General features: G+C 35.2%; 1 protein-coding gene across 1 annotated transcript; it reads right to left on the minus strand.

The window, feature by feature from the left end:
* Positions 1 to 278: 278 nt before the first annotated feature.
* Positions 279 to 26,385, minus strand: Arl5 (ADP-ribosylation factor-like 5). The gene is made up of 5 exons (XM_074095241.1): positions 25,975 to 26,385; positions 25,602 to 25,810; positions 16,138 to 16,263; positions 10,984 to 11,093; positions 279 to 7,071 (listed from the first exon to the last, which is right to left on the minus strand). The coding sequence occupies exons 1-5, from the start codon at positions 26,018 to 26,020 to the stop codon at positions 7,023 to 7,025; spliced, it is 540 nt and encodes a 179-aa protein (XP_073951342.1). The 5' UTR covers positions 26,021 to 26,385; the 3' UTR covers positions 279 to 7,022.
* Positions 26,386 to 26,404: the final 19 nt, after the last annotated feature.

Genomic DNA, 26,404 nt, shown 5'->3' on the forward strand with positions numbered 1-26,404 from the left:
TACTACAACTAGAAAAATAAACAGTATGGCACCGTCCCTTTCACTCGCGTAAAATGAAGATAAGCGGTGGGACGGCATACGAAGCGGGCATTTCAACATAGGGAAGGGCTACTAGTAGTTCAAAAGTCATGGAGGCTCGACGATGCGAAATTGATTTTCGCATATCCGGAGTAGGCCCTCAGATATCACACAACGTCATTGTTCATGTTTTTCAGTATTCAAGTGGTGATATTCGTATTATTTTCTTTACTCGTATTGTCATCGGATGTGATCAGTCCGTTTTCTCGTGTTATTGTTGCTGTTGACGTTATTTGTTAAATTTGTTGAGATAAGACTTTTTATTTATTAATTTTGTTTGGTCGTGTTTTTGTTGAGTTTTGTTTGATTAAACATGGACTCTAAGCAGCCAAGTACTTCGTCGCATAGACGACACAGCGAAGAAATACTTTCGCCTCAGAAAAAACGGAAACGTCAACCTCTTAGCAAAGCCGAGAAGTGTATAATTGTAAATACGTACAAATATGTATACACAGAAGCCAAAGAATGAAATTGAAACTTAAACATCAACATCTATAAAAAGTTGAAATACCTCGAAAACGGTCGCATTTTTATTAGACCTATTTTACATTTTCTAGAATGTCATAAGTGCCCTACATTATAGTACATCACGGATCCGTTCATATCTTAATATTTTACGACATACATACATAGGTACCTACAAAATCTTTCGGTGATAACCGGTTGCGGCACATCACTATTTATGAAACGCAAAAAACAGGTAACACATGAAACGTCATTTTAGTATCTCGAATTATGGGACAGACCATAAGTGATTCTGCCCCCAGCGAGTTTCGGCTTGTAATTATTATGGATGATGTGGCACCATATTAGTAATTTACCTACAAAATGTCAGCCCCCTAAACTATAGTTACAAGAAAAAAAAACGAAATATGAATTTTCTTTAATATTTTTTCCAGTCTACTGATTTTAGCGTGTGTCATAATATATACCTATAACTAGCGATTACCCGCGGCTCCGCACGCGTAAATCATTAGATACATCAGTTGAATTGAAATTCCGGGATTTTGTTAAATTCACGTGGGAATTCCAAAAAATTACATCGTGGTTTTCATTGACGTTAAAATAAAACACTCATAACTCTAAAGGGCAACTCACACAGAGAGCGGGCGCGGGTCGTGCGCGGGCCCGCGACGGGCGTATTTGCATGGCGGTATATGGACGCCTTCACACAGAACAACAACGCGGGCCGAGCGCAGAGTTACCAACTCTCAAAAATATTTATGCCTAAAGCTTAAGTTAAAAACCCCTAAAACTCGATTTTAATGAAAATGTGTACTTTAAAGTTGAGTATTTAATAGGCGTTTAGAATTTGTATAATAATAATATGAAGCCCTAGTCCTAGAATATTTATGTTATGTTATGTTGCCATGCCCTTGCAGGGTGTCACATGTGTACTACTTAATTATATTATATTTCCACCTTTAAATTGTAATGTGACTTGCAATAAACGATTCTAATTCTAATTCTATTTCGCAAACAAATCACTGAATCGAAAAATCGTCTTAGTAACCCCCTAATGGTTTTAATTTAAAAGACCCCACATTATAGGGTTGGATGATAAAAAAAAACCCTACTTTACGTTTATGGAAGGTACCCAAAATTTTTTTTCATTTAATCATTTTGTCGGGATAGTTTTCATATATATCCGTGCAAAATTACAGCTTTCTAGCATTGATAGTCCCTGAGCAAAGCCGCGGACGGACAGACAGACAGACATGGCGAAACTATAAGGGTAAAAACCGTATTCATTTCCGCATTCAGTTCATTTTGGCGAGAATAAAATCTAAGTATTTTATTTATTTAATTAATTGGTACTACAGAAAAATTTGATATTTTTTCCATTGACTAGTATAAGCTTATTCCCGTCAAAAAAAAATCAGCCACTTTTAAAAATTTCATCCATCGCCCATCATTACATAAATTGGATTTAATTAAGTAAGTAAATAAAGTTTGACCTTGGTGCGCAATATGGGTGATGGCTAATATGTGTTCATTCAGTGGGTGGCACAACCCTTAAAAGAACCGAGCGATATTTTAGTTACATGTACTCGTAATTTATTTATTTGTTAAATTTTTTATTGTTATTTTTTATTGATGTAGTGTGGTTTATAAAATTAACCAGCATTAATATCTGCCACAGCGGAGCGCGCAAAAATATCTGTCACGTCCTTCCGGCCCTAGAACTAGAGTCGTGTCAGCATCGATTTTAATGAAAGAAAGAATAAATAAATTTATTTGCCAAAATTCGGCACAGCAAAAAAAAATTTCAATTAAAAATAAGACACCTTATTACAACCTTATTATTGATTTAGATTAGGGTATTCTAAATCAATGCGTACGTATCAGATATTTATGCACGCTTGTCGTGACATATATTGGTGCTGGTGACTGTACGTCACCAGCACCAAAACCACCAGTGTAAAAAAAAAACTTTTATATTTAAGTAAGTAAACGATTTCTAACAAAATATAATACGACATCCAGTGTGTAGTGTACCCATGCACCTATCTATTATTTGATTAATTTATAAGGTACAATAATGTATATTCAAAAGATTTGGTTATATCAGAATTCCAACTATACCTTATATTTTTATTGTTTATTGATGGTCCCATTTTACATGAGCGTCTATTGAGAAGCTTTGCCTTGCATTTTGTTCATGGAAACACGATTTTAGTAAGACATATCTACCTAGATTTTTTACGAGACATGTAATTATTACGGACACTTCACTAATTTAAATTTTCAGCGTGATATTACCCCGCCTAGAATTAAACCTAAAGTTATTTATTTATATAGGTACTCATTACATAAAAGCACTAACATAATGAGAGAAGAGAGAATGCATATATTTGAATATTAATATGTTGAGCAAATACTAAAAATTTATTCATGCACAGCTGACTAACATAAGATCATATATTAACCGGGTTAAGTTTTATCCACATAGAAAATTAAATAACGAGGTAACCTGAGTGTCGATGCAGATATTATTATATCGCACAGGGTGCTTAAGCAGATTATTCAAATATTTAATGCTAAACTGTTGTCCGAAATTCAACGGTTTTCTAACGCAATTTCTTTAAAACTCTACAGTTTGATGTTTGAATACTCTAGTATCCAGAGATAGAAGTAGGTAAGTATGTAAATTTATAACATTTTATATTCTTTCAAATTAAACCATCAGCACATGCATGCGGGCCCTGTAATAAAATAAAAGCCACATAAAGAGGTACCTAATTTACAAGCGATATTTTCATTTTCTTAATATCTCAACTTACATAGTAACGAAACAAACTACACGTATGATACATCAGTATAAAGAGAAAATTTCTTTTTAAATTATCTGTAGACCTAATACTCTTTGAAAGGTACTTTTAGAAATTCCCGCAATTTATGATAAAAATTACACCTTGTTGCGTGCTTTCTTTGCTTATTATATTTACAGACTCATTCGAAAGATTAGGTTCACATTAGAGTAATAAAACAATATAAAAATAACATATGGATACTTGGGTACAGTCAGCATCAAAGCAGTGGATCACTTCTAGTCTGTCGCATTAACACATTTTTGTCAATCTTTCATGGCGTTAATTACATGGCTGCAAAACGACAAAGTAAAAAAATGCAGCTACTTTTCATGCTGACCCTACTGGGTAAGGTGTTTTGTGTTTCGAATGGTCATAAAATGGAAAAATTACGAATTCATGAAAGTCTCTAATACCGGAAACCTCTGGCTGCATTTTTCCGGGATAAAAAGTAGCCTATGTCACTCTCTGGCCCATAAACTAGATCTGTGGCAAAAATCACGTCGACTTTTAATATTAGTATATGGATAGCTACACGACTATGTGTACTTAACATTATGGTCGTGTATACATATTTTTGTAACTTTGGCCGTGTCGAGTGTCGATATCTTTGCACTTGACTGTTTGGTTGCGTGCGCTCGCGCATGTTTTAACGGAGACCCCCAACAATAGTTAATAGACCGATTTGAGTCTAATTTAAGTATCCTCTCGCCGTTTGGTGTCTACATCAGTCAATGAAAATATATTTTTTGCACCAACATTATTCACTAAGTTAAGTTAATCAATGGTAGGTACAGTCAAGGAAAAGTCATTACTACTTTCCTTATTAATTAATGCGATGTCACTATGACGTTTACTGTGAAATGGTTCCATGGTGGCCCATGAATTAAACTCCTTGACCGTACAAACCACATTAACTATTCACCAACATCGCTTCTGACGAAGTTCTCTCTCTCTCTGTATTTACAAACTTTTATTTTCCTTTCGTCTTCATTTCTTCAGAGCACTTCACTTACACCGCACGGTCCAGGAGTTTACGAGAAATCTTCTTAAACACTTTTTTACCTGAATAAGCCACACACAGATAGTAGAGATCTCAACCTATGACCATGCCAATGATGTTAAATAAACTGTGGCAAGATATAATTTTATTTTGCCAGTAAAGCTTTAAAAGGTTGGTCAAATTCAATATTTCTAATGTTGTGACAACCGAGTAACTTGCCAAATTTAGTGATATGTACATAAATTATTGATTTTATTTAATTTAAAGTAATGTTTGTATTTACCAGTATGTAATACGAGTAAATAAATCAGTCATTCAAGTTTGTATCGTCTATCTTTGGGTTAAAAACTAATCCCAGCATTGTTTTGTAAGGTCGACATAAACAGTGCTGTGCCATTTTGGACTGCATTTCTCCTTAACGCATTCATTGCCACCGACGCACATATGCGTTTTCGGAACTTCGCCCTGTCCTGCTGTCATAATTATTTATACATTTTGAACGCAATGTGCGTCGGTAGCACCTGTGGAAGTCAGGTGGCAGTGAATGCGTTAATATCGAACGATATGACAATTGGGGCACACTCTAGTTTATCTCCGACTTAAGTGGTTGCGTGACATGCGTCACTGTCAAAAAAGTTTCACCCGCCATTTTTTGTTGTTCGAATTGAAACAATAATTAGCATAAACTTATTATTACTAGCGTATAATTAGTTTGTTTTGTTCTTTACATAAATATCGAATTGAGGTCAATTCAAATAGCTTTTTTTTATTTAAATGTCATAATAAAACCGAAATCGATGTTATTATGATGGAAAAAGTAATATTTTCACAGATAAGTTTACTGTAACAAAATAGTTTATCTTTATCTCGAAATTTGCGGTTTTTGAACGGATTATAAGGCTTTATATATGAGTGAAGATATAAACATATATTTAAATACAAGGTGAAGAAACCGCGGCCTTGCTGTCACCAAGGGTCTTTTCGCACTCAATTCGTGAACTCGTACCGCACTTACGAATATCTATAAATAAGCAGAAAGTCTTAATATTGCGAAAGATCAAAAGATTAACTTACTACAAATATCGCTAGCACGTCAGATAATCTGACGAATTAATGATAACTGGCTGAGGGATAAGATTTGACGAATTTGAATCGTGTAACATTGGAATCTTGTCATACCTACCTGCCTAGGAAATCATTATAATACTTACTTCGAAAAGGTTCCATAGTGAGTCGCGATTCATATTCTCTTACGGTAGATAGAGAAAGAAAATCAATTGTATAATTTTAATATGGTTTATTTAAGAAGGACTTTTAGGACCCTGTGTTTTGTTAATCCTGTTTTTGTGAACTTTTTGTTGCATGTAACTATAACCATAAACAAAACATAGGGACTAAATATGTACAACTTTTGTTCAAGAATAGAAATAAGTAGTTGAAATAAAATAGAAAAATTTACAAGACCATGTTTTATTCATTATACACACTTTTCTTTAACATAAATACTTATTTAATTTTGGTAAGGTAATCTTTTGCAACCATACCTTAAAATAAACATTTTTTTCATGTAAAACCATTTACAAGTAGATTAATACATTACATCTAGAACTAATAGTAACTTAGTTTCAGGGTCCCATTTATTTCAATCCGGAAGAGACCAAATCCTAGAGTAGATTTTTCCTTGTACTGATCAATGTCGCTTAATTAACTTGAGCGTGCGCACAATAATTAATGAGACTGCCATGTTTGATCCGAAAAAAGCTTGCACAATCAGTATGTCAATATATAACAGGTTTAATTAAAGGTACGAACCTTGTTTAGTTTTACACTTCTCCATTTCTTCCGTGGATGTCGTAAGAGGCTACTGAGGATATAGGTTGAGGTAACCGTAGGCGACAGGCTAGCAACCTGTCACCATTGTACCGTTTTTGTCAAACTTAAAACCTAAAATTGCTAAAAGTGGCCCCGAAGCGGTAAAGTTTCGTATGCTCTGCCTACCGCATTTGAGAATACAGGCGTGATTTTTGCGTGTGTGTGTGTGTGTGTGTGTGTGTGTGTGTGTGTGTGTGTGTGTGTGTGTTTAGTTTTACTTTGATACCTTACGGCAATGTTATTTTATGACTTATTGTCCAAATGTTTAGTTACAGGAAAACGTGCAGTATCTAATTTCATAACTAGATGTTACCCACAAATTCGTCTGCGTCCTGCGGGAACTTTCCTTTCCGGGTCCCGCATTTGATATTTACATATTATTGATAGTTACATCCACATTTTTTAGCTCGGCTGCCTCTGGCGATAGAGTTGAACTGCTAGTTTAAGAAAAATAAAACACGCGGAAAGCATACCATACAGTACCACCGCAGACAAAATATGTGGTGTATGCCATACACCCCTGGCCTGGTTAAAGGTAAATTATACAATCAATTTCATTTCAACGGTCAATAGTATTTTGCATGTGAATATCTTCATTGGCATTTAGTCTGTGACTCATAATGCTTGGTAAATTGTTATTAAATTTTAGTTTTAGGTACTTCCCGATTTAGTTATAAATGGAATCCTGCCAACCGAATTTCAGTAGATATTTAAAAGTTAACAACGTAATTATATAATTCATCGTCATCGGTGTCCTGTCATTTCTTCTTTATCCTACTTGCAATCCATTCTAGACCTAAATGTAGCCTGAAACAAATAAAAAATATAAAAATTATATATTGGATCTGCCAATTATCAAGTCTCTACATATAACAACAAGTCAGATATGGAGATAAGACCATTTTGAAGGTAATGTATAATAATCCTCTTTATTCCTTATCCCGTAGGAAATTCCAAAAATATTTTTTTACTGTTATTACCTACATTGTATGCCAAATTTGAAGTCTACTAATTATAATAATGGAGATAGGGTCACAAACTAAATCTATACTAATATTACAAAGAGGAAAGGTTTGGATTTTTGGTTGTTTGTTACGAATGAACTCAAATACTACTGGACCGATTTTAACAAATCTTTCACTATTAGAATGCTTAATTATTCCAAAGTGCCATAGGCTATAATATTTGTTACCAGAAAAAATTTCGGTTCCGTACTAAAACTTCAATAATGTGCCTCAAAATGTAAAAAAAAGTTGCCATAAAACATGTTTCATCGCATGCGGTGTGGAAACTATTGATGATAGAACAAAAAAATGTTCTACAATATTATAGATTATATCAGTAAGTATCTACAAAAAACTTCGCGATACCATATCTCCAACTAATGTAGTCACTACAACTACTTTTTTTAATTTTAAAAGTTGACTGATATGCCGACTAAAATCAGACCATGTTATCCATACCTTTGTATTAATCCTTATCCAAATAAATAGTTTCATATTCAAGATGGTTTCAATACTGTAGATTACTTTTCGAATTATTCAAATCGGACATTTCATTCAAAAGATATTACGAATGCATTTAACTACCTTACGTTGACGCGTCCGTCTTCGCGCGGGTCGGGTGTTGTTTTTGGGAAATGGCGCTGCAAAATGTGTATGAAGTGCCCTCGATTAGAGACCTTTTTAGAGTTCTGTGCCGAAAGGGTAATAAAAACGGGACCCTATTACTAAGACTGCACTGTCTGTCTGTCTGTCTCTGTCTGTCAGTCACTAGGCTGTATCACATGAACCGTGATAGCTAGACTGTTGAAATTTTCACAGATGATGTAGGTATTTCTGTTGCCGCTATAACAACAAATACTAAAAACAGAATAAAATAAATATTTAAGGGGTGCTCTTTACGGAAACAGGTAGTTCCACGAAATATTCACAGAATAAAAATTTGTAATTTAATTCACTTTAAAAATAAATAATTAAATTAAAATAGATTGCTAATGTCTAATGTTGTATAGGTACGGAAGTCCGACTCGCACTTGGCCGTTTTTTATTTATTTTGGCCATGCGAAGCCGGGGCGGGTCGCTAGTATATAATATAAATTCAGTTTATTCCTTATCTTGTAGGAATTTCCAATAATCTAAAAAGTAGTTTTCCTTACATCGAACTTGAACACACACGCCAGTAAAAAATAATAGTTTTTGCTTCGTCCAAAAAAAAAATGTATATTATCCTTTTAATATGCCCAAAAAAGGGGAACTTACGCGTACAAATATTAAAGGTTTTTTTTTTTATTTAATTTTTAACAATTACACAGTGTATACATGAACACATTTTTTCGGCAAACTGCATGACAGTTTGTTGGCGAAATGAAACACTCAAAACACTTCCTTATATAAATACTGTGCAAAACTTAATTATATAACTAACTTATCCTAATTTACATTTATATGTAAAGGTGGTCAATACTTTATGCTGCATAATGCTGTATATACTCGTACACAACAACACAAGTTCTCTTTTTTAGGCATATTAAAAGGATAATATACTTTTTTTCTTGCTTGAAGCAAAGTTCAATGTAAGCGAACCAGAAAAAGGGTTTTACATTTTCTATTACAGGTTTTGTGTTATTGCGAGCTAGCATGCCATTTATTGTGTATAAAACTACGTATGTGTATTTATAAACAATTTGGATGCACACATTTTGTGGATTTATATTTTTTATAGGGTGCTAATACTTTGGCCAAAAAGGCTGTCTTTGAGTATTCAACTAGAACGGAGATGGTATATATAAACCGAATTCGTAAACACAGCAGTAATTTGCATGCACACAGTAAAAAACTTTGTCATTTGATCGTCACACATATACAACAACTAGAGTTTGCCCGCGGCTTCGCACGCGTAAACTATTCGATCTAATAGTTACAATTGAAATTCCCGAATTTTACTAAATTATCCTGGGAAACCCCAAAATTTATATCGTGGTCTTCATTGACGTTGTGTTAACCTGACTGACATTTTTTAACAAACTTAGCGGTTAAGACCTAGACGTTGGTGACCTGCTTTGTTATTTTGGACATTATTTCAAAATTCTTAGAATTCTTTATTCGATGAACAATTTGTACTATATAAAGTACATTCGGCCGTTATTCTTAGTGTTAATTAGTCCTTTATAAAGTAGGTACGCGAGGACTTAGGAGCTTAAGAACAACTGTCCAAAATTACAAGACTCTAAACCCAGCGGTTGTGATTTCAAGATTATCCCAATCCCGTGGGAATATCGGAATAAAAAGTAGCATATTGTTATTCCAGACGTCCAGCTACCTACATACCAAATTTCATGACTCTAAGCCCAGCGGTTGTTATTTCGAGATTTTATCCCTATCCCATGGGAATATCGGGATAAAAAGTAGCCTATGTGTTATTCCAGATATCCAGCCGATCTACGTTCCAAATTTCATCCAAATCCGTCCAGCCGTTTTAGCGTGAAGGAGTAACAAACACACACACACACACACACACCCAAACTTTTGCATTTTTAATATACTAGCGTTTACCCGCGGCTTCGCACGCGTAAATCATTAACAGCAGTTGAATTGAAATTCCGTGATTTTATTAAATTCTCGTGGGAATTCCCTAAAATTACATCGTGGTTTTCATTGACGTTAAATTAAAACACCCATGCCAAATTGTATGACTCTAAACCCAGCGGTTGTTATTTCGAGATTTTATCCCTATCCCGTGGGAATATCGGGATAAAAAGTAATCTGTGGGTTATTCCAGATGTCCAGCTACCTATATACCAAATTTCATAACACTAAGCCCAGCGATTGTTATTTCGAGATTTTATCCCTATCCCGTGGGAACATCGGAATAAAAAGTAGCCTATTTGTTATTCCAGACATCCAGCTACCACATAACAAATTTCATGACTCTAAGCCCAGCGGTTGTTATTTAGAGATTTTATCCCTATCTCGTGGAAATATCGGGATCCTATGTTTTAATCCAGGTTATAAACTACCTTTTTGCCAAATTTCATCTAAATCCGTCCAGCCGTTTAAGTGTGAAGAAGTAACAAACATACTCACTCACTCGCTCACAAACTTTCACATTTATAATATTAGTAGGAAGTAAGATGTAAAAACAGAGCTGGGGCCATATCGATAAGAAGGTCGCATTCAATTGTTCATACATTCAGTCATTCATTAAATCCTAGAAATTTTAATAGAAAATGAGATTGCTATATTAAGGTTTTAAAGTGTTTAGAATTTTTCGAATAAAAACTGATTCTAGGATTTATCAAAAGATTTATAGATAGCAACATTTTTACATAGGTACATGATGTCTTTGGATAGTTGTGTTCATTATTCGGATAGTATTAGGTATCGTTATATTATGTAGTTAAAGTTGAGTTTCGGACACCAAAATGAAGCTGTATACGAGTTTCCAGCTTATTATCTCTCATTCCAAGATTGACCCCATCTCATTCCTTAAATGACCGAATTATTTAGGAAATTTGTACCCTCCAAGTGTTGCGACTGCATTCAGATCACAAATGCCACTTTCTAGCCTATACATCTTCCCGCTACTAGGAATAGGTCTCTCACAATGGGAGGTTTTGTATTAAACTAATATAAATTTTCAACTACACTAAAAATAATGCCAAGTATTAGTACTGCCATGCAGTAATGGATAATTGAGCTGTAGTGACTAAAACCTTACCCTTCTCCAGTTAGAGCACAGCACGCCTGTATGTGCCAAGGATGTTGTTTGATAGACGTCAGGTCTAATTGCTCCGATATTTCAGCAGCAGTCATAGAGCCTTTGACATCCTAGAAATTAAAATAGTAAGTTATATTAAAACAAAACCCCTATGGTAGACTAATGTCATGTTGAGCAGTTGTGTTGCACTGAGGATGAAGTCTGGTTGAGATCGATACGCGTCAGGTGTGTGTTCTTGCAGTGTGGAGGAACTGCATGAACACACATTTGTTGCATAGATGTAGCTATCGTAAGGTGGTGAGCAAAGTAATTGTTTATTTGTTTATAGTTCATTAATATGGACGTCCGCAACGCTTGATTCAATAATTTAAGCTTGAAGAGGTAACAGATAGATTACTTCCGTATCTTTACTAATATTATAATCTAGCTTTTGCCCTCGACTTTGTCTGCCAAGGATACACATAACGCTAACCCGCATTATTACTTGACAGAGATACTTTGCGAAATTAATAATATACATGCGGATGTAACAGTTCGTGTCTATTACCTCTTGACGCTTAAACCGCTGAACCGATTAAGATGAAATTTGGTATGGAGATAGTTGGAGACCTTGGAAAAATCATAGAATAGCTTTTATCCCAGAAAATAGCATTGATAATAATAATAAAAACCTTTATTTTACCAACAACAACAAACAAAACATTATACAATCACGCAAAGTAAATATTTTACTTAAGTCTAAAGGTGGGTAGGTACATATGTTGGAGGTTTATACTTTGAGTATTAATGATGTCCTTTACTCCCCGTACTAGTTATAAACTGTATCACGGTGAAGTAAGATTCGTCATTCTTAATCCTGAAGTCAAATAATTAGACATGTGTGTGGACCAATGAGCGTTTAATAAAACAAGATTTTAACATAACTACAAATTTGAGGGTATAACCGTGGCAGCGCAGCAGTACGTAAATGAGAATCTTAGTAGTATATGCAAAAATCACACATGCATTTTAGATACTATCTAAACAAAACATAACACTAAGCAGCTACATAATATCTCAAAAATTAAACATTGTTCCCGTGGGATAACAATTAACAAATTCTTAACAGACAGAGCCGCGGACTCGGAACAATAAAAAAGAGTAGAATTGACTCAAGTCGCGATTAGTATTGGGGACCCTTGGCGCCAAAACACACATCATAAAGCTACAAACATTGAAATATTGAAAGTGATTGGTCGTAGTATTTTAGTTAAAAATATTGAATTAGAGTTCAATCGATGTATTATTTATAATCGATAGCATAAACCAAATATCGATAACTTTATCGACATCATCCGCGCACTACTTTGGCGAGGTCCGCGCACGATCGAGTAGCGAACATTCTGGAAGCTAGATACTTTAACGTATGGTGCACAATCGACTTTTTTACTTTAAAATAAAGTTTGTTTTTGTTTTGTATAATAAATAACATGTCTGAGGGGAAAGAGAGAATTAAAAATTATTGAAAATAAAATAAGACTAGCCGATGATAGGAAACAAAATCATTGTCAACGTTTTTGGTGCGGCTATCGTTTTTGCACTCTGAAACAGCGCAATAAGAGAATTTTTTTTTGAATAATGGCATTCACATAACTGTCACGCACAAGCGCAAGCGGCGAACTGCGGCAAGGCTGCGATTCTCCGCATACTAGAGATGGGTAAATCCGGATCTGAAGATTCAAAAGAGTCAGATCCTCAAGCGGATCCGAATCCCTTAATGACTCCTTTCAAATCTTATCGACTCCGGAGTTACTCCGACCAAGTCCGGCCGGATCGAGCGGCTCGTGATCGCTGTCACACTCACTCGCTCCGCTTTCACTCTCGGCTCGGATCGGATCGGATCTGATCTTATTACGTTTGGTCGGGCGCTGAGTGAGCCGGTACCTACGTCGGTACTCGGACGGACTACTCGCTCGGTTATATTGGAAAGAATTGAGATAGAATTAAAACACAATATAATATGACCGGAGCGGGCGACGCTTATTTAAACACTGTTTTCAAGCTTCAAAGAATCAAACAGAGAACTAGTACTTAGGTTCTTAAAGTAGCTCATAGTTCTTTAAAAATTACACGATTTAGAATTTTTGAACATTAAAAAGACGAAACGAATCGGTACTTCAGTTCAGTACCTTGACCTTGGTACCTACCGAACCGAGCCGGCCGCATCGGCCATAGATAAATTAATAACCTGGAACATATTTAAAATTTATCAAATTTATCTTTTGAAACACCTACGAATTAATTTCGCGAATTCGCGAATTTTATTAAAATATAAAAAAAAACTACAAGCCTTACAGATAGTTTAGCATAAAAAAATCAAACAATGAATGACTTCAATTTTTGTGAACTTTATTATTCATTATCAAATTTCTGAAAAAAAATTTTTCTCAGTCATGTATTCAAATAACTGTCAATTACAAATAAAGCAATTAACTGCGGCAACACTGATTCTCCGTAAAATAAATTTATTTAAGATTCAAAGAGATAATCCTTTCAATATCAAATCTTATCGACTCCGGAGTTTCTCGAACCAAGTCCGGCCGGATCGAGCGGCTCGGCCACACACTGCTCCGCTTCAGGCTCGGATCGGATCGTTCTTACGTTTGGTTGCGCTGAGTGAGCCGGTACCTACGTAACTGACGGACTACTCGCTCTATTATATGAAAGAATTGAGATAGAATTAAAACACAATATAATATATAGGGGCTACGCATTTATGTTTTCAAGCTTCAAAGAGTCAAACAGAAAACGTACTTAGGTAAGTAGCTCGTTACACTCAAGAATTTTTGACAGCGAAACGAAGACGGTCAGTTCAGTACCTTGACCTTGGTACCTACCGAACCGAGCCGGCCCGCATCGGCCATAGATAAATTAATAATCGCTCGAAAGAACCGGAGTCAATAAAGGAGTCGGATTCAATAAGCGGATTCGGTACCGACACCGGAGCTGGATCTAGTGAGTCAGATCAATTCGCGGAGTTGAGATTACCCATGTCTACCGCATACTTATGACAGCGCGGCACGCCCCCTTATCACTTCTACTCTTTTTTATTGTTCTGTGGTCGCGGACAACAGCTAGTTTATGACAAAATTAGCCAGAAATCGACACAAGTTACACCACGTGCCATCAGCCTGTGTGAGAATGGGCTAAATCTTATTATTTTTGGTCGATGATACCAATCAACGCGTATGATGTCATAACTAAATATATACTCAGTTGTTAACATCTAAAAGACGTAGTACACTACTACTGACTAAGTATTGTTTACATTAATTCATATTAAGTATTACACAAGGTCATGAGATAACTTATCCATGCCAAACAACACCGTTAAATCTAGATAACATATACATAATTCAAATAGTAGATAATTTAACTACAAAGCAAGGCCACAAATTTCAGAGTAAGTAAATACCAATCTCTGTAAAAAATCAGGATTTCTCCTTACTCTTAAAATTGCGTAGTAGCGTAGTGTGGATTCTAAAAGTCGTCAAGAACTTGATAATTACAGAAAATAAATAATACAAGGTTTCGATGACGTATAGTTATATAGAAAAATAGGTTAAAGGAGATTCGGTCGCCGTGCCCAATTTTAGGCTTTAGATTATTGAGATCCATCAACGCTTTAGATATAATATGTAAAAGCAAGCGATAGATATAGCAATATTATTCCTACGAGCAATAAAGATAAATAATTTACTTAGGGGCTGTTTCACCATCCATTGATTAGTGGTAACTGGCGGTTAGGTGTGATGCCGTCTCTATTTGTTTTGTTCGAATAGACGGAGACGGCATCACATTTAACCGTCGGTTAACGCTAATCAATGGATGGTGAAACAGCCCCTTAGTGTTTTATAATTTTTAACCGACTTCAAAAAAACGAGGTTATCAATTCGGTTGTATTTTTTTTCTGTTTGTTAACTCAGAACTCTTTATGAACAGATTTGAAAAAAAAAACCGTTTGCCTAGGAATGCTTTCAATTAGGTCCCATAAGCACCAAATCAGATTCTGATGATTGGATCCTAAGGAATGAGGGAACTCTTCAAATATTGTAGGGACACCTATGGTAAATTGGATATATTTAGTAGTAACTCGTGCATTCGCTTTTGAAAATCATCATTTGGTGAAGTGGAACTGATGATGAAGACCACAGTTGACCATCGGAGTTAGTACTCAATTCAATAACGAATATTTCACGGGTTGAATTTCAATTACTTTAACACAGTTGTTAAGCAATTTGTTTCTCGTAAGGCATAATGGTAAAATGGAACGGGTGGTGAAGCACCAGGACTCCTCAAGAATGAACGTCTCTGCATCGGAAAAAGCAATTTTTCGTAAAAGATGACGAGCAGTTGACATTAAACTATTGCAAATTAGATCTTTTACACTAAAAAGCGTAAAAAAAACCGACTACAAAAAAAACATGAAAATATTTTTCAACCAGACTGAAGTCGGTGCCTCAGCACAAGCCAGCAGGAGTGATTGAAGCCCAATATACTCATATAGTATTTATGACTACAGGTCCACTCCTGCTGGCTCGTGCTGAGCTGAGGCACCGACTTCAGACTGGCAGAAAAATATTTTCATGGTTTTTTTGTATTTGGTTCAGTTTTTTGATATGAAATTTTTCATAACAAGCAAAAGGGCGCATGATTATTCAGTAGGTACATAGACTCTTTGTGTGCGTTGCGCTTTAGAGACACAAAATTTTGTATGGTTGTTCTTCATACAATGTAAATAGAAACCACAGTGTAAGTGTTCCTTAAACCTCTTACTAAAGATCACATGTGGTTAAAATAGCATAATATGTTATGTATAAGTTAATTAATGTACCTAATTAATTTTACAATTGCCACGCCACAACAGGGCATCATTTTTTATGATTTTATGTAAAAGGTGTTGCAATAAATAAGTACTGAATACAACATAAGTTTCGAATAGTCCAATGAAAATTTTGTAAAATCCTGGAACTCACCAAAATTTAAGAGCACCCTTGTCTAGGCAACAATAGAGCTCTCACCAGGTTCTTGTTATGGAATTAAAATTCGACTAGCAGACCTAATGTTTCATCCGAGCGAAGCGGGGGGTAAAAGTTAGTATTTAATAATATTTACCTGCTTGTTCGCAAACACAAGAAGGCACGCGCGGCTGAGCTCTTCGTACGTCAGCATGCGATGGAGCTCCTCGCGGCTGATGGCCAGCCGCTGCCGGTCCGTGGAGTCGATCACCATTATCACGAACTATAAGTCAAAAGGCACATTGTTTACATCTGACTTAGCATGTCGCTTCCAGTTGATAACACCTTTATTGGTCGCAAAGCCCTGTCATTAAACAGAACCTCAATACATAAGTATTTTATCAGTGTCATTAAAGTCGAGGTGCAAATTCAAATCAAAATATAATTCAGATAAGAGAGACTAGAAATGTACAATAATGTACATAAACTAAAACAAAATCTTTAATAATATGCGTCTTCAAGCAGTTCCTGCACCTCCACACTGTAAGAACACACAAATCACACAAACCCATCCGTCACCACCACCACACTACACTGACGCGTTTCGAACTCAACCAGAGCTCATCTTCAGAGCAACACAACCGTACACCATGCTACCAGATGCTAGACCAGGTTATCATAAGGTTGCGGGTGAGCAAAGAAATTCTTTTAGTTCATTGATATGGACCTCCGCAAAGTAACGCCTGATTCAATAAATAATGTACATATAAAGTAGTATTCTTTATACTGTAGTGTAGACACACCTTCATCCCAACCTTATATATAATCATGTATCATTAGCGTAAGCAAGACTCCAGTAATCCCTACTATCCCTACTATCCCTACTAATATTATAAATGCGAAAGTAACTCTGTCTGTCTGTCTGTCTGTCTGTCTGTTACGCTTTCACGTCGAAACCGCTGAACCGATTTTGATGAAATTTGGTATAGAGATAGCTTAAGCGCCAAGGATCAACATAGGATACTTTTTATTCCGGTAGAGGGCGCCACCGCGCGATAACCTAGGTCCGCGCCGACGAAGTCGCGGGCATAAGCTAGTCCATACTAAATGCGAAAGTAACTCTGCCTGTCTGTCTGTCTGTTACCTTTTCACGCCTAAACCGCTGAACCGATTTTGATGAAATTTGATACAGAGATAGAATAGACCTTGGGCATGAACATAGGCTATTTTTTATCGCGAAAAAAGGCTTTAAGGGGTTCAAATAGGGGATGAAAGTTTATATGGATGAAGTTCGTCGCTGTCGAAGATAAAACCATGAAACTTGGCATTTAGGCACTCAATAAGAAATCTATATATATAAAAGAAGACTGACTGACTGACTGACTGACTGACTTATAGATCAACGCACAGCCCAAACCGGTAGGCCTAGAAACTTGAAATTTGGAATATATATTGCTTCATAGGTGTAGACGCGCACTAAGAAAGGATTTTTCAAAATTCCCACGGGATAGGGAATAAATGGGATTTATATTTTCACTTCAAAATGGCCCTATTTCCGTAACTATAATTATTAGAAACTTCAAATTTGGAATGCAAATAGATAATACCAACAGCTAAAAACAGTTTTCAGGATTTTTCCAAATTCCCACGGGATAGAGAATAAATGGGATTTGTATTTTCACTTTCAATTATTGACCCTTTTACCGTAAGTATAATTATTAGAGACTTCGAATTTGGTAAACAAGTAGGTAATACTAACAGCTAAAAATTTTTTTCAGGATTTATCAAAATTCCCACGGGATAGGGAATAAAATGGGATTTATATTTTCACTTTGAAATGGCCCTATTTCCGTAACTATAATTATTAGAAACTTCAAATTTGGAATGCAAATAGATAACACTAACAGCTAAAAACAGTTTTCAGGATTTTTCGAAATTCCCACGGGATAGAGAATAAATGGGATTAATATATTTTTTTTTTCAATTAATGACCCAATTTCCGTAACTATACTTATCAGAGACTTAAAATTTGGCATAGAAGTAGTTAATTATAATAGTTAAAATTAGTTTTAAGGATTTTTGGAAATTCCCAAGGGATAAGGAAAAAACGGGATTTATATTCAGTTCAATTTGATCTATTTTTCGTTATACCTACTGGTCATAGAAAGGTGAAATTTGGCATGTAGGGTACTTGAGGAGTATTGGGAAGCAATAAGAGATATTTCCCGAAATTCCCACAGGAAAACAAAAATACGGGATTTTTCGTTTTACTGGTCGTGGAAAGCTGAAATTCGGCGCCTAGGTTGCTTGGGGAGTGTAAAGTAGCATTGAGAGAGGATTTTCCAAAATTCCCACGGGAACGGGAAAAAACGGGATTTTTCGTTTTGCTGGTCGTAGAAAGCTGAAATTTGGCAAGTGGTTTCCTTGGGGAGTGTAGGGGAACACTAAGAGAACATTCCGAAAATTCTTAAAGGGACGTGAAAAAACGGGATTTTGCGTTTTACTGGTTGTAGAAAGCTAAAATGTAAAAATTCAAAAGTTTCTATTGTAAGTAGGCCACAAAGGGCTCTTCAACCGATTTGTCGATCAATTGGGGATCACCGAACCAGGATCTGATGACGGGATCTCAGGGAAATCGAGGGCAACCCTCAAACTTTGTATGCACGCATTATATTTTTAGTTCAGTTCAGTTTCTTTATTTGCCATAAATACATGTACTAAGCATGTTGTAGATATAAATAAGTCTTAATACAATTTCAATAATATGGTGTAGCAAACAGGTACAAGCATAATCCTTACGAATATTTTATATATGCGAAAGTGTGTGTTTGTGGGTTTGTATGTTTGTTTGTTTATTTATAGTCTTTATTGTACAAAAGGAAAACAAAAGGTTACAGAAAAAAATATGTTTGTTGTTTGTTTGTATGTTGGTGCATCTTTCACGTCGAAATGGAGCGACTGATCGACGTGATTTTTGGCATTTGGCAGTTTACGGGCCAGAGAGTGACATAGGCTACTTTTATCCCGAAAAATGCACAGTTCCCGAGGGAACAGCGCGCGATAACCGAATTCCACGCGGGCGAAGCCGCGGGCAAAAGCTAGTAAACCGATATTTGTTTGAGCTTTTTTGAAAATTCGACCTGTGAGGGGGTGAAAGATTATGGAACGCCGTCAGAACCAGCAGAGATAAATCGATGAATACATGAAACTCGGCATTTAGGCACTTAAAAATAAATACATTTGTTTGTGCGTTTTTTTTATTCTACCTATGGCAGGATGAAATAGAGGATGAAAGTGTATATGGAAGGCCGTCATTATCGAAGATAAATCGATGAATCTTTGTGTTTAGGTATTTGATATGAACTAAAAAAAAAACTATTAAATGCGAGTCGATTTTTATGAATATCCAGTGCTAGCATAGCCCCTCTCATAAGCAAAATGTACGCAATGTGAGGTCATTTTAGATGGCTTATTGACAAGGACATGAAAAATTATGATTTTCAGATTTTTCTTATTGATCGTGCTATAAGAGTTACCTTCATACATAATTTCAAGTTTCTAGAACAGCGGGAAGAACCCATAATTTTTTCGGTTAAGGCGATTGTAGCTTTTGACTGCTTTGACTTAGAAGTTTAATTTTTTCACAGTAGACCTGTGTTTGGTTTTAATTTCAACTCGTCTTGACGGACAGACGGACGGACGGACAGCAAAGTGATCCTATAAGGTTTCCATTTTTCCTTTTGAGGTACGAAACCCTAAAAAACATACGTTCTTGCGCTTTTGAAATTTCAACCTACTTGAAAATATGGGGACGAAAATTTAAATTCGTAAAGAATTCCAAGCACTATATTAAGTTTATTTATCGGAAACATATATAGGTATGATAAGTAAAAATGTATCGCTAAAGTGTGACGCCAAATATTTATGTTTTAAAAAAAAATAGTTTAGTAAAATATGTTATTTTCAGTAAACCGCAGAAGTTTATATATTTAGGTATTATTGGCAGAATAGCTATCCGAAAAAAAATACTTCCCAAAATTACTATTCCACGCGGACGAAGTCGCGGGCAAAAGCTAGTAAATCATTATATTGCACGTGCCGGATGATTCCATAACATCCATCCTTACAATATCAACCTGGTACAGCAGAGATGCACAAAGTGACAGGCGAGAAAATATTGCGAGTCTTTGTGTATTAACTTGGTGTAGTATTTAAACATAATAAATCATTTGATACTTCCTATGTGTCTATTTGTACAAGCCATCTGAGTCTCGCGTCTTGTTTGTTTACCCTATTTCATTTTCTGGCTTTTAATGCAATTAATTGGCGATAAGCCATTTTTTAGAGAAATACCTAATAGTAATTCGCCTATAATATGCCATCAAATAATGTTAAATTAGTGAATTAGTTTGCCAAAATAAAACTAGCAATCAAGTACATAAATTCATTAATAATTAGCATGGCTAAACTATTATATTATGTAAACTACCATTAAAATTATGCCAATGGTTGGCTATCCCTGGTTTAGGATCTGGGGTTTATCAAACTTAACAATTTTGCAGTACACTATCTACTTCAGTATTTTATGCAAATACTTTAGTTCTATTCCATTCTGTGTTTAATGTGAATGTCACACACAGGCATAGTCAGTCTATTTGATATAAAGAGAAGACCTGAGTAGCGGACCAGGCAGGACTTCTATTTGTGGCTACAATGTATAATTACAAAAAAGGACATGACAATAAATTTTCTGACTTAGGTCTGCATAAATATCTGATACAACTCTATTTCTAGGGCCAGAAGGATATTCTATTCAGATATTTTTGCACCCTCCACTGTGGCAGATATTGATGCTAGTGACTGTACTAATACTTAATGCTGACAAATATACCTAGTGTCATCCACGAAGATGCGTGTTTTTGTCAAAATTTATGACATTGTAATAAGAACATTAATGACATTTTAATAAGTACCATGGCACGCATCATCGTGAATGACTATAGGTAGCATAGCAAAGAGCATCATTGAATAAATGTTAACAGATATTGATGAACTAACTGTTACTGAAGATAATCAAGTTGATTTCTAATTAAATTTATGTAGTTTAAATAGGATGGATAGTTTTGAAGTTTTCTTTGAATTAAAAGTATCCTTAGGACAGACATATTTATATTTACTCACAAATATATGGATCACTCATGTAATAACTATAGGGAGGTATGCCCAGCACACAGACAATTTATTAAAATAAGATACATGGATCGCTGAGGTATGCCTGATATATTTTGAAGCACGCATTGATTCTAAGTCTGTACTTCAGCTATTAACTTATTTGAATAATTATAGATAGTTTTCATGGGTAATCTTTTAGATTTAAGTTTTATATTTTTGTGGAACTGTCATAAATTTGTTTTTTACATAATATCATCAACCTCTACTTCATTAGCAATAATTTAAGTATGTAATTACTTCGCATTGCATCATTCAAAAAAGGAATTATTAGAGACTTCGAATTTGGTAAACAAGTAGGTAATACTAACAGCTAAAAATTTTTTTCAGGATTTATCAAATTCCCACGGGATAGGGAATAAAATGGGATTTATATTTTCACTTTGAAATGGCCCTATTTCCGTAAGTATAATTATTAGAAACTTCAAATTTGGAATGCAAATAGATAACTCTAACAACTAAAAACAGTTTTCAGGATTTTTCAAAATTCCCACGGGATAGAGAATAAATGGGATTCATATTTTTTTCTTTCAATTAATGACCCATGTTCCGTAACTATACTTATCAGAGACTTCAAATTTGGCATAGAAGTAGTTAATTATAATAGTTAAAATTGGTTTTAAGGATTTTTGGAAATTCCCAAGGGATAAGGAAAAAACGGGATTTATATTCAGTTCAATTTGATCTATTTTTCGTTATACCTACTGGTCATAGAAAGGTGAAATTTGGCATGTAGGGTACTTGAGGAGTATTGGGAAGCAATAAGAGATATTTCCCGAAATTCCCACAGGAAAACAAAAATACGGGATTTTTCGTTTTACTGGTCGTGGAAAGCTGAAATTCGGCGCCTAGGTTGCTTGGGGAGTGTAAAGTAGCATTGAGAGAGGATTTTCCAAAATTCCCACGGGAACGGGAAAAAACGGGATTTTTCGTTTTGCTGGTCGTAGAAAGCTGAAATTTGGCAAGTGGTTTCCTTGGGGAGTGTAGGGGAACACTAAGAGAACATTCCCGAAAATTCTTAAAGGGACGTGAAAAAACGGGATTTTGCGTTTTACTGGTTGTAGAAAGCTAAAATGTAAAAATTCAAAAGTTTCTATTGTAAGTAGGCCACAAAGGGCTCTTCAACCGATTTGTCGATCAATTGGGGATCACCGAACCAGGATCTGATGACGGGATCTCAGGGAAATCGAGGGCAACCCTCAAACTTTGTATGCACGCATTATATTTTTAGTTCAGTTCAGTTTCTTTATTTGCCATAAATACATGTACTAAGCATGTTGTAGATATAAATAAGTCTTAATACAATTTCAATAATATGGTGTAGCAAACAGGTACAAGCATAATCCTTACGAATATTTTATATATGCGAAAGTGTGTGTTTGTGGGTTTGTATGTTTGTTTGTTTATTTATAGTCTTTATTGTACAAAAGGAAAACAAAAGGTTACAGAAAAAAATATGTTTGTTGTTTGTTTGTATGTTGGTGCATCTTTCACGTCGAAATGGAGCGACTGATCGACGTGATTTTTGGCATTTGGCAGTTTACGGGCCAGAGAGTGACATAGGCTACTTTTATCCCGAAAAATGCACAGTTCCCGAGGAACAGCGCGCGATAACCGAATTCCACGCGGGCGAAGCCGCGGGCAAAAGCTAGTAAACCGATATTTGTTTGAGCTTTTTTGAAAATTCGACCTGTGAGGGGGTGAAAGATTATGGAACGCCGTCAGAACCAGCAGAGATAAATCGATGAATACATGAAACTCGGCATTTAGGCACTTAAAAATAAATACATTTGTTTGTGCGTTTTTTTATTCTACCTATGGCAGGATGAAATAGAGGATGAAAGTGTATATGGAAGGTCGTCATTATCGAAGATAAATCGATGAATCTTTGTGTTTAGGTATTTGATATGAACTAAAAAAAAAACTATTAAATGCGAGTCGATTTTTATGAATATCCAGTGCTAGCATAGCCCCTCTCATAAGCAAAATGTACGCAATGTGAGGTCATTTAGATGGCTTATTGACAAGGACATGAAAAATTATGATTTTCAGATTTTTCTTATTGATCGTGCTATAAGAGTTACCTTCATACATAATTTCAAGTTTCTAGAACAGCGGGAAGAACCCATAATTTTTTCGGTTAAGGCGATTGTAGCTTTTGACTGCTTTGACTTAGAAGTTAAATTTTTTCACAGTAGACCTGTGTTTGGTTTTAATTTCAACTCAATACCTCCGCGCGTTTCCGAGATAAAGGGTCTTGACGGACAGACGGACGGACGGACAGCAAAGTGATCCTATAAGGTTTCCATTTTTCCTTTTGAGGTACGAAACCCTAAAAAACATACGTTCTTGCGCTTTTGAAATTTCAACCTACTTGAAAATATGGGGACGAAAATTTAAATTCGTAAAGAATTCCAAGCACTATATTAAGTTTATTTATCGGAAACATATATAGGTATAAGTAAAAATGTATCGCTAAAGTGTGACGCCAAATATTTGTTTTATAAAAAAAAATAGTTTAGTAAAATATGTTATTTTCAGTAAACCGCAGAAGTTTATATATTTAGGTATTATTGGCAGAATAGCTATCCGAAAAAAAATACTTCCCAAATTTTACTATTCCACGCGAACGAAGTCGCGGGCAAAAGCTAGTAAATCATATATTGCACGTGCCGGATGATTCCATAACATCCATCCTTACAATATCAACCTGGTACAGCAGAGATGCACAAAGTGACAGGCGAGAAAATATTGCGAGTCTTTGTGTATTAACTTGGTGTAGTACTTAAACATAATAAATCATTTGATACTCCTATCCTATGTGTCTATTTGTACAAGCCATCTGAGTCTCGCGTCTTGTTTGTTTAGCCTATTTCATTTTCTGGCTTTTAATGCAATTAATTGGTGATAAGCCATTTTTTAGAGAAATACCTAATAGTAATTCGCCTATAATATGCCATCAAATAATGTTAAATTAGTGAATTAGTTTGCCAAAATAAAACTAGCAATCAAGTACATAAATTCATTAATAATTAGCATGGCTAAACTATTATATTATGTAAACTACCATTAAAATTATGCCAATGGTTGGCTATCCCTGGTTTAGGATCTGGGGTTTATCAAACTTAACAATTTTGCAGTACACTATCTACTTCAGTATTTTATGCAAATACTTTAGTTCTATTCCATTCTGTGTTTAATGTGAATGTCACACACAGGCATAGTCAGTCTATTTGATATAAAGAGAAGACCTGAGTAGCGGACCAGGCAGGACTTCTATTTGTGGCTACAATGTATAATTACAAAAAAGGACATGACAATAAATTTTCTGACTTAGGTCTGCATAAATATCTGATACAACTCTATTTCTAGGGCCAGAAGGATATTCTATTCAGATATTTTTGCACCCTCCACTGTGGCAGATATTGATGCTAGTGACTGTACTAATACTTAATGCTGACAAATATACCTAGTGTCATCCACGAAGATGCGTGTTTTTGTCAAAATTTATGACATTGTAATAAGAACATTAATGACATTTTAATAAGTACCATGGCACGCATCATCGTGAATGACTATAGGTAGCATAGCAAAGAGCATCATTGAATAAATGTTAACAGATATTGATGAACTAACTGTTACTGAAGATAATCAAGTTGATTTCTAATTAAATTTATGTAGTTTAAATAGGATGGATAGTTTTGAAGTTTTCTTTGAATTAAAAGTATCCTTAGGACAGACATATTTATATTTACTCACAAAATATATGGATCACTCATGTAATAACTATAGGGGAGGTATGCCCAGCACACAGACAATTTATTAAAATAAGATACATGGATCGCTGAGGTATGCCTGATATATTTTGAAGCACGGATTGATTCTAAGTCTGTACTTCAGCTATTAACTTATTTGAATAATTATAGATAGTTTTCATGGGTAATCTTTTAGATTTAAGTTTTATATTTTTGTGGAACTGTCATAAATTTGTTTTTTACATAATATCATCAACCTCTACTTCATTAGCAATAATTTAAGTATGTAATTAGTTCGCATTGCATCATTCAAAAAAGGATTTATTTCCAATTATGATGTTTATACCTCGCAATGATTTTGAGATGTGAACTAAAACCATTTACTACTTACTAATGTAAATACACATAGGGTTTGTCTACAAATAGTCTCTACGCATGCAGCCAGCTGTACTTTTTGTATTGCAAATTAAACTTTGCAAATAGTTATAATTATAACTGTATATTATGAATGAAAACCTCATTAAGAATATGGTGACCTTGCTTTGATTTATTTATTTGACATACAATTATCATTACATGTGATGCCTAGTTGCATTAGTTTGATGGTTTTTTTAGTACAAAGGATGATAATACTAGCCTCGCTGTTGGTGTAGTAGGTATTCCATGCAGAGCGAAGGCTCTGCTGGCCGCCAAGGTCCCACATCACAAAGCGAAGGTTCTTCCAGACCACCTCCTCCACGTTGGAGCCAATCGTGGGCCGCGTGTGCACTGCCTCGCCCAGCAAAAGCTGGTACAAGATAGTTGTCTTCCCAGCATTGTCCAGACCAACCAGGACTAATTTGTGTTCTGTAAACATATTGCGCATAGATTAGGTATTACTGTAACCTCTTGCAACAGATATCACTCTCTTTAGAAACCTACGTGATTATAATTTTATAAAGCAATTAAAACTTAGCCAAGATTACAATATGTCAAAAGGAGTTTAATTTCGCTTGTAACAAAACACTTACCTTCGTTTCCAAAGAGGCTCCATATTTTAGAAATCAGTAATCCCATTCTGTACTAGATTCAGTATAAAAAGGGTGGGTACGAGGTACGAGAATACTACATCGAAGGTAAACTACTTGTTTCACATCTGAATCTCATTCTCTCATTGCAAGTTTTTGTGAACACACAAATAATGAAACCATAAGGAATCGTGCACTTTTCAAAATTAATTGTCATAAATACAGAATTAAGTATTCAAATCATTACGTTTTTGGTGGAAAATATGTAACTTTACGCGTCAATCAGCTTTCATTTCGACATCTTGGACTAAATTAACGAGGGCAAGCAAGGGGAAGCGGAGGGAGAGGAGAGGAATGACAGCGATTAGATGATGTTTACACTGTCAGGGTGACACTCTATTCCAGCCCGGCTAATACTGCCATGGAAATACTG

Source organism: Choristoneura fumiferana, chromosome Z, assembly GCF_025370935.1.
Source record: "Choristoneura fumiferana chromosome Z, NRCan_CFum_1, whole genome shotgun sequence".
Classification (NCBI taxonomy): domain Eukaryota; kingdom Metazoa; phylum Arthropoda; class Insecta; order Lepidoptera; family Tortricidae; genus Choristoneura; species Choristoneura fumiferana.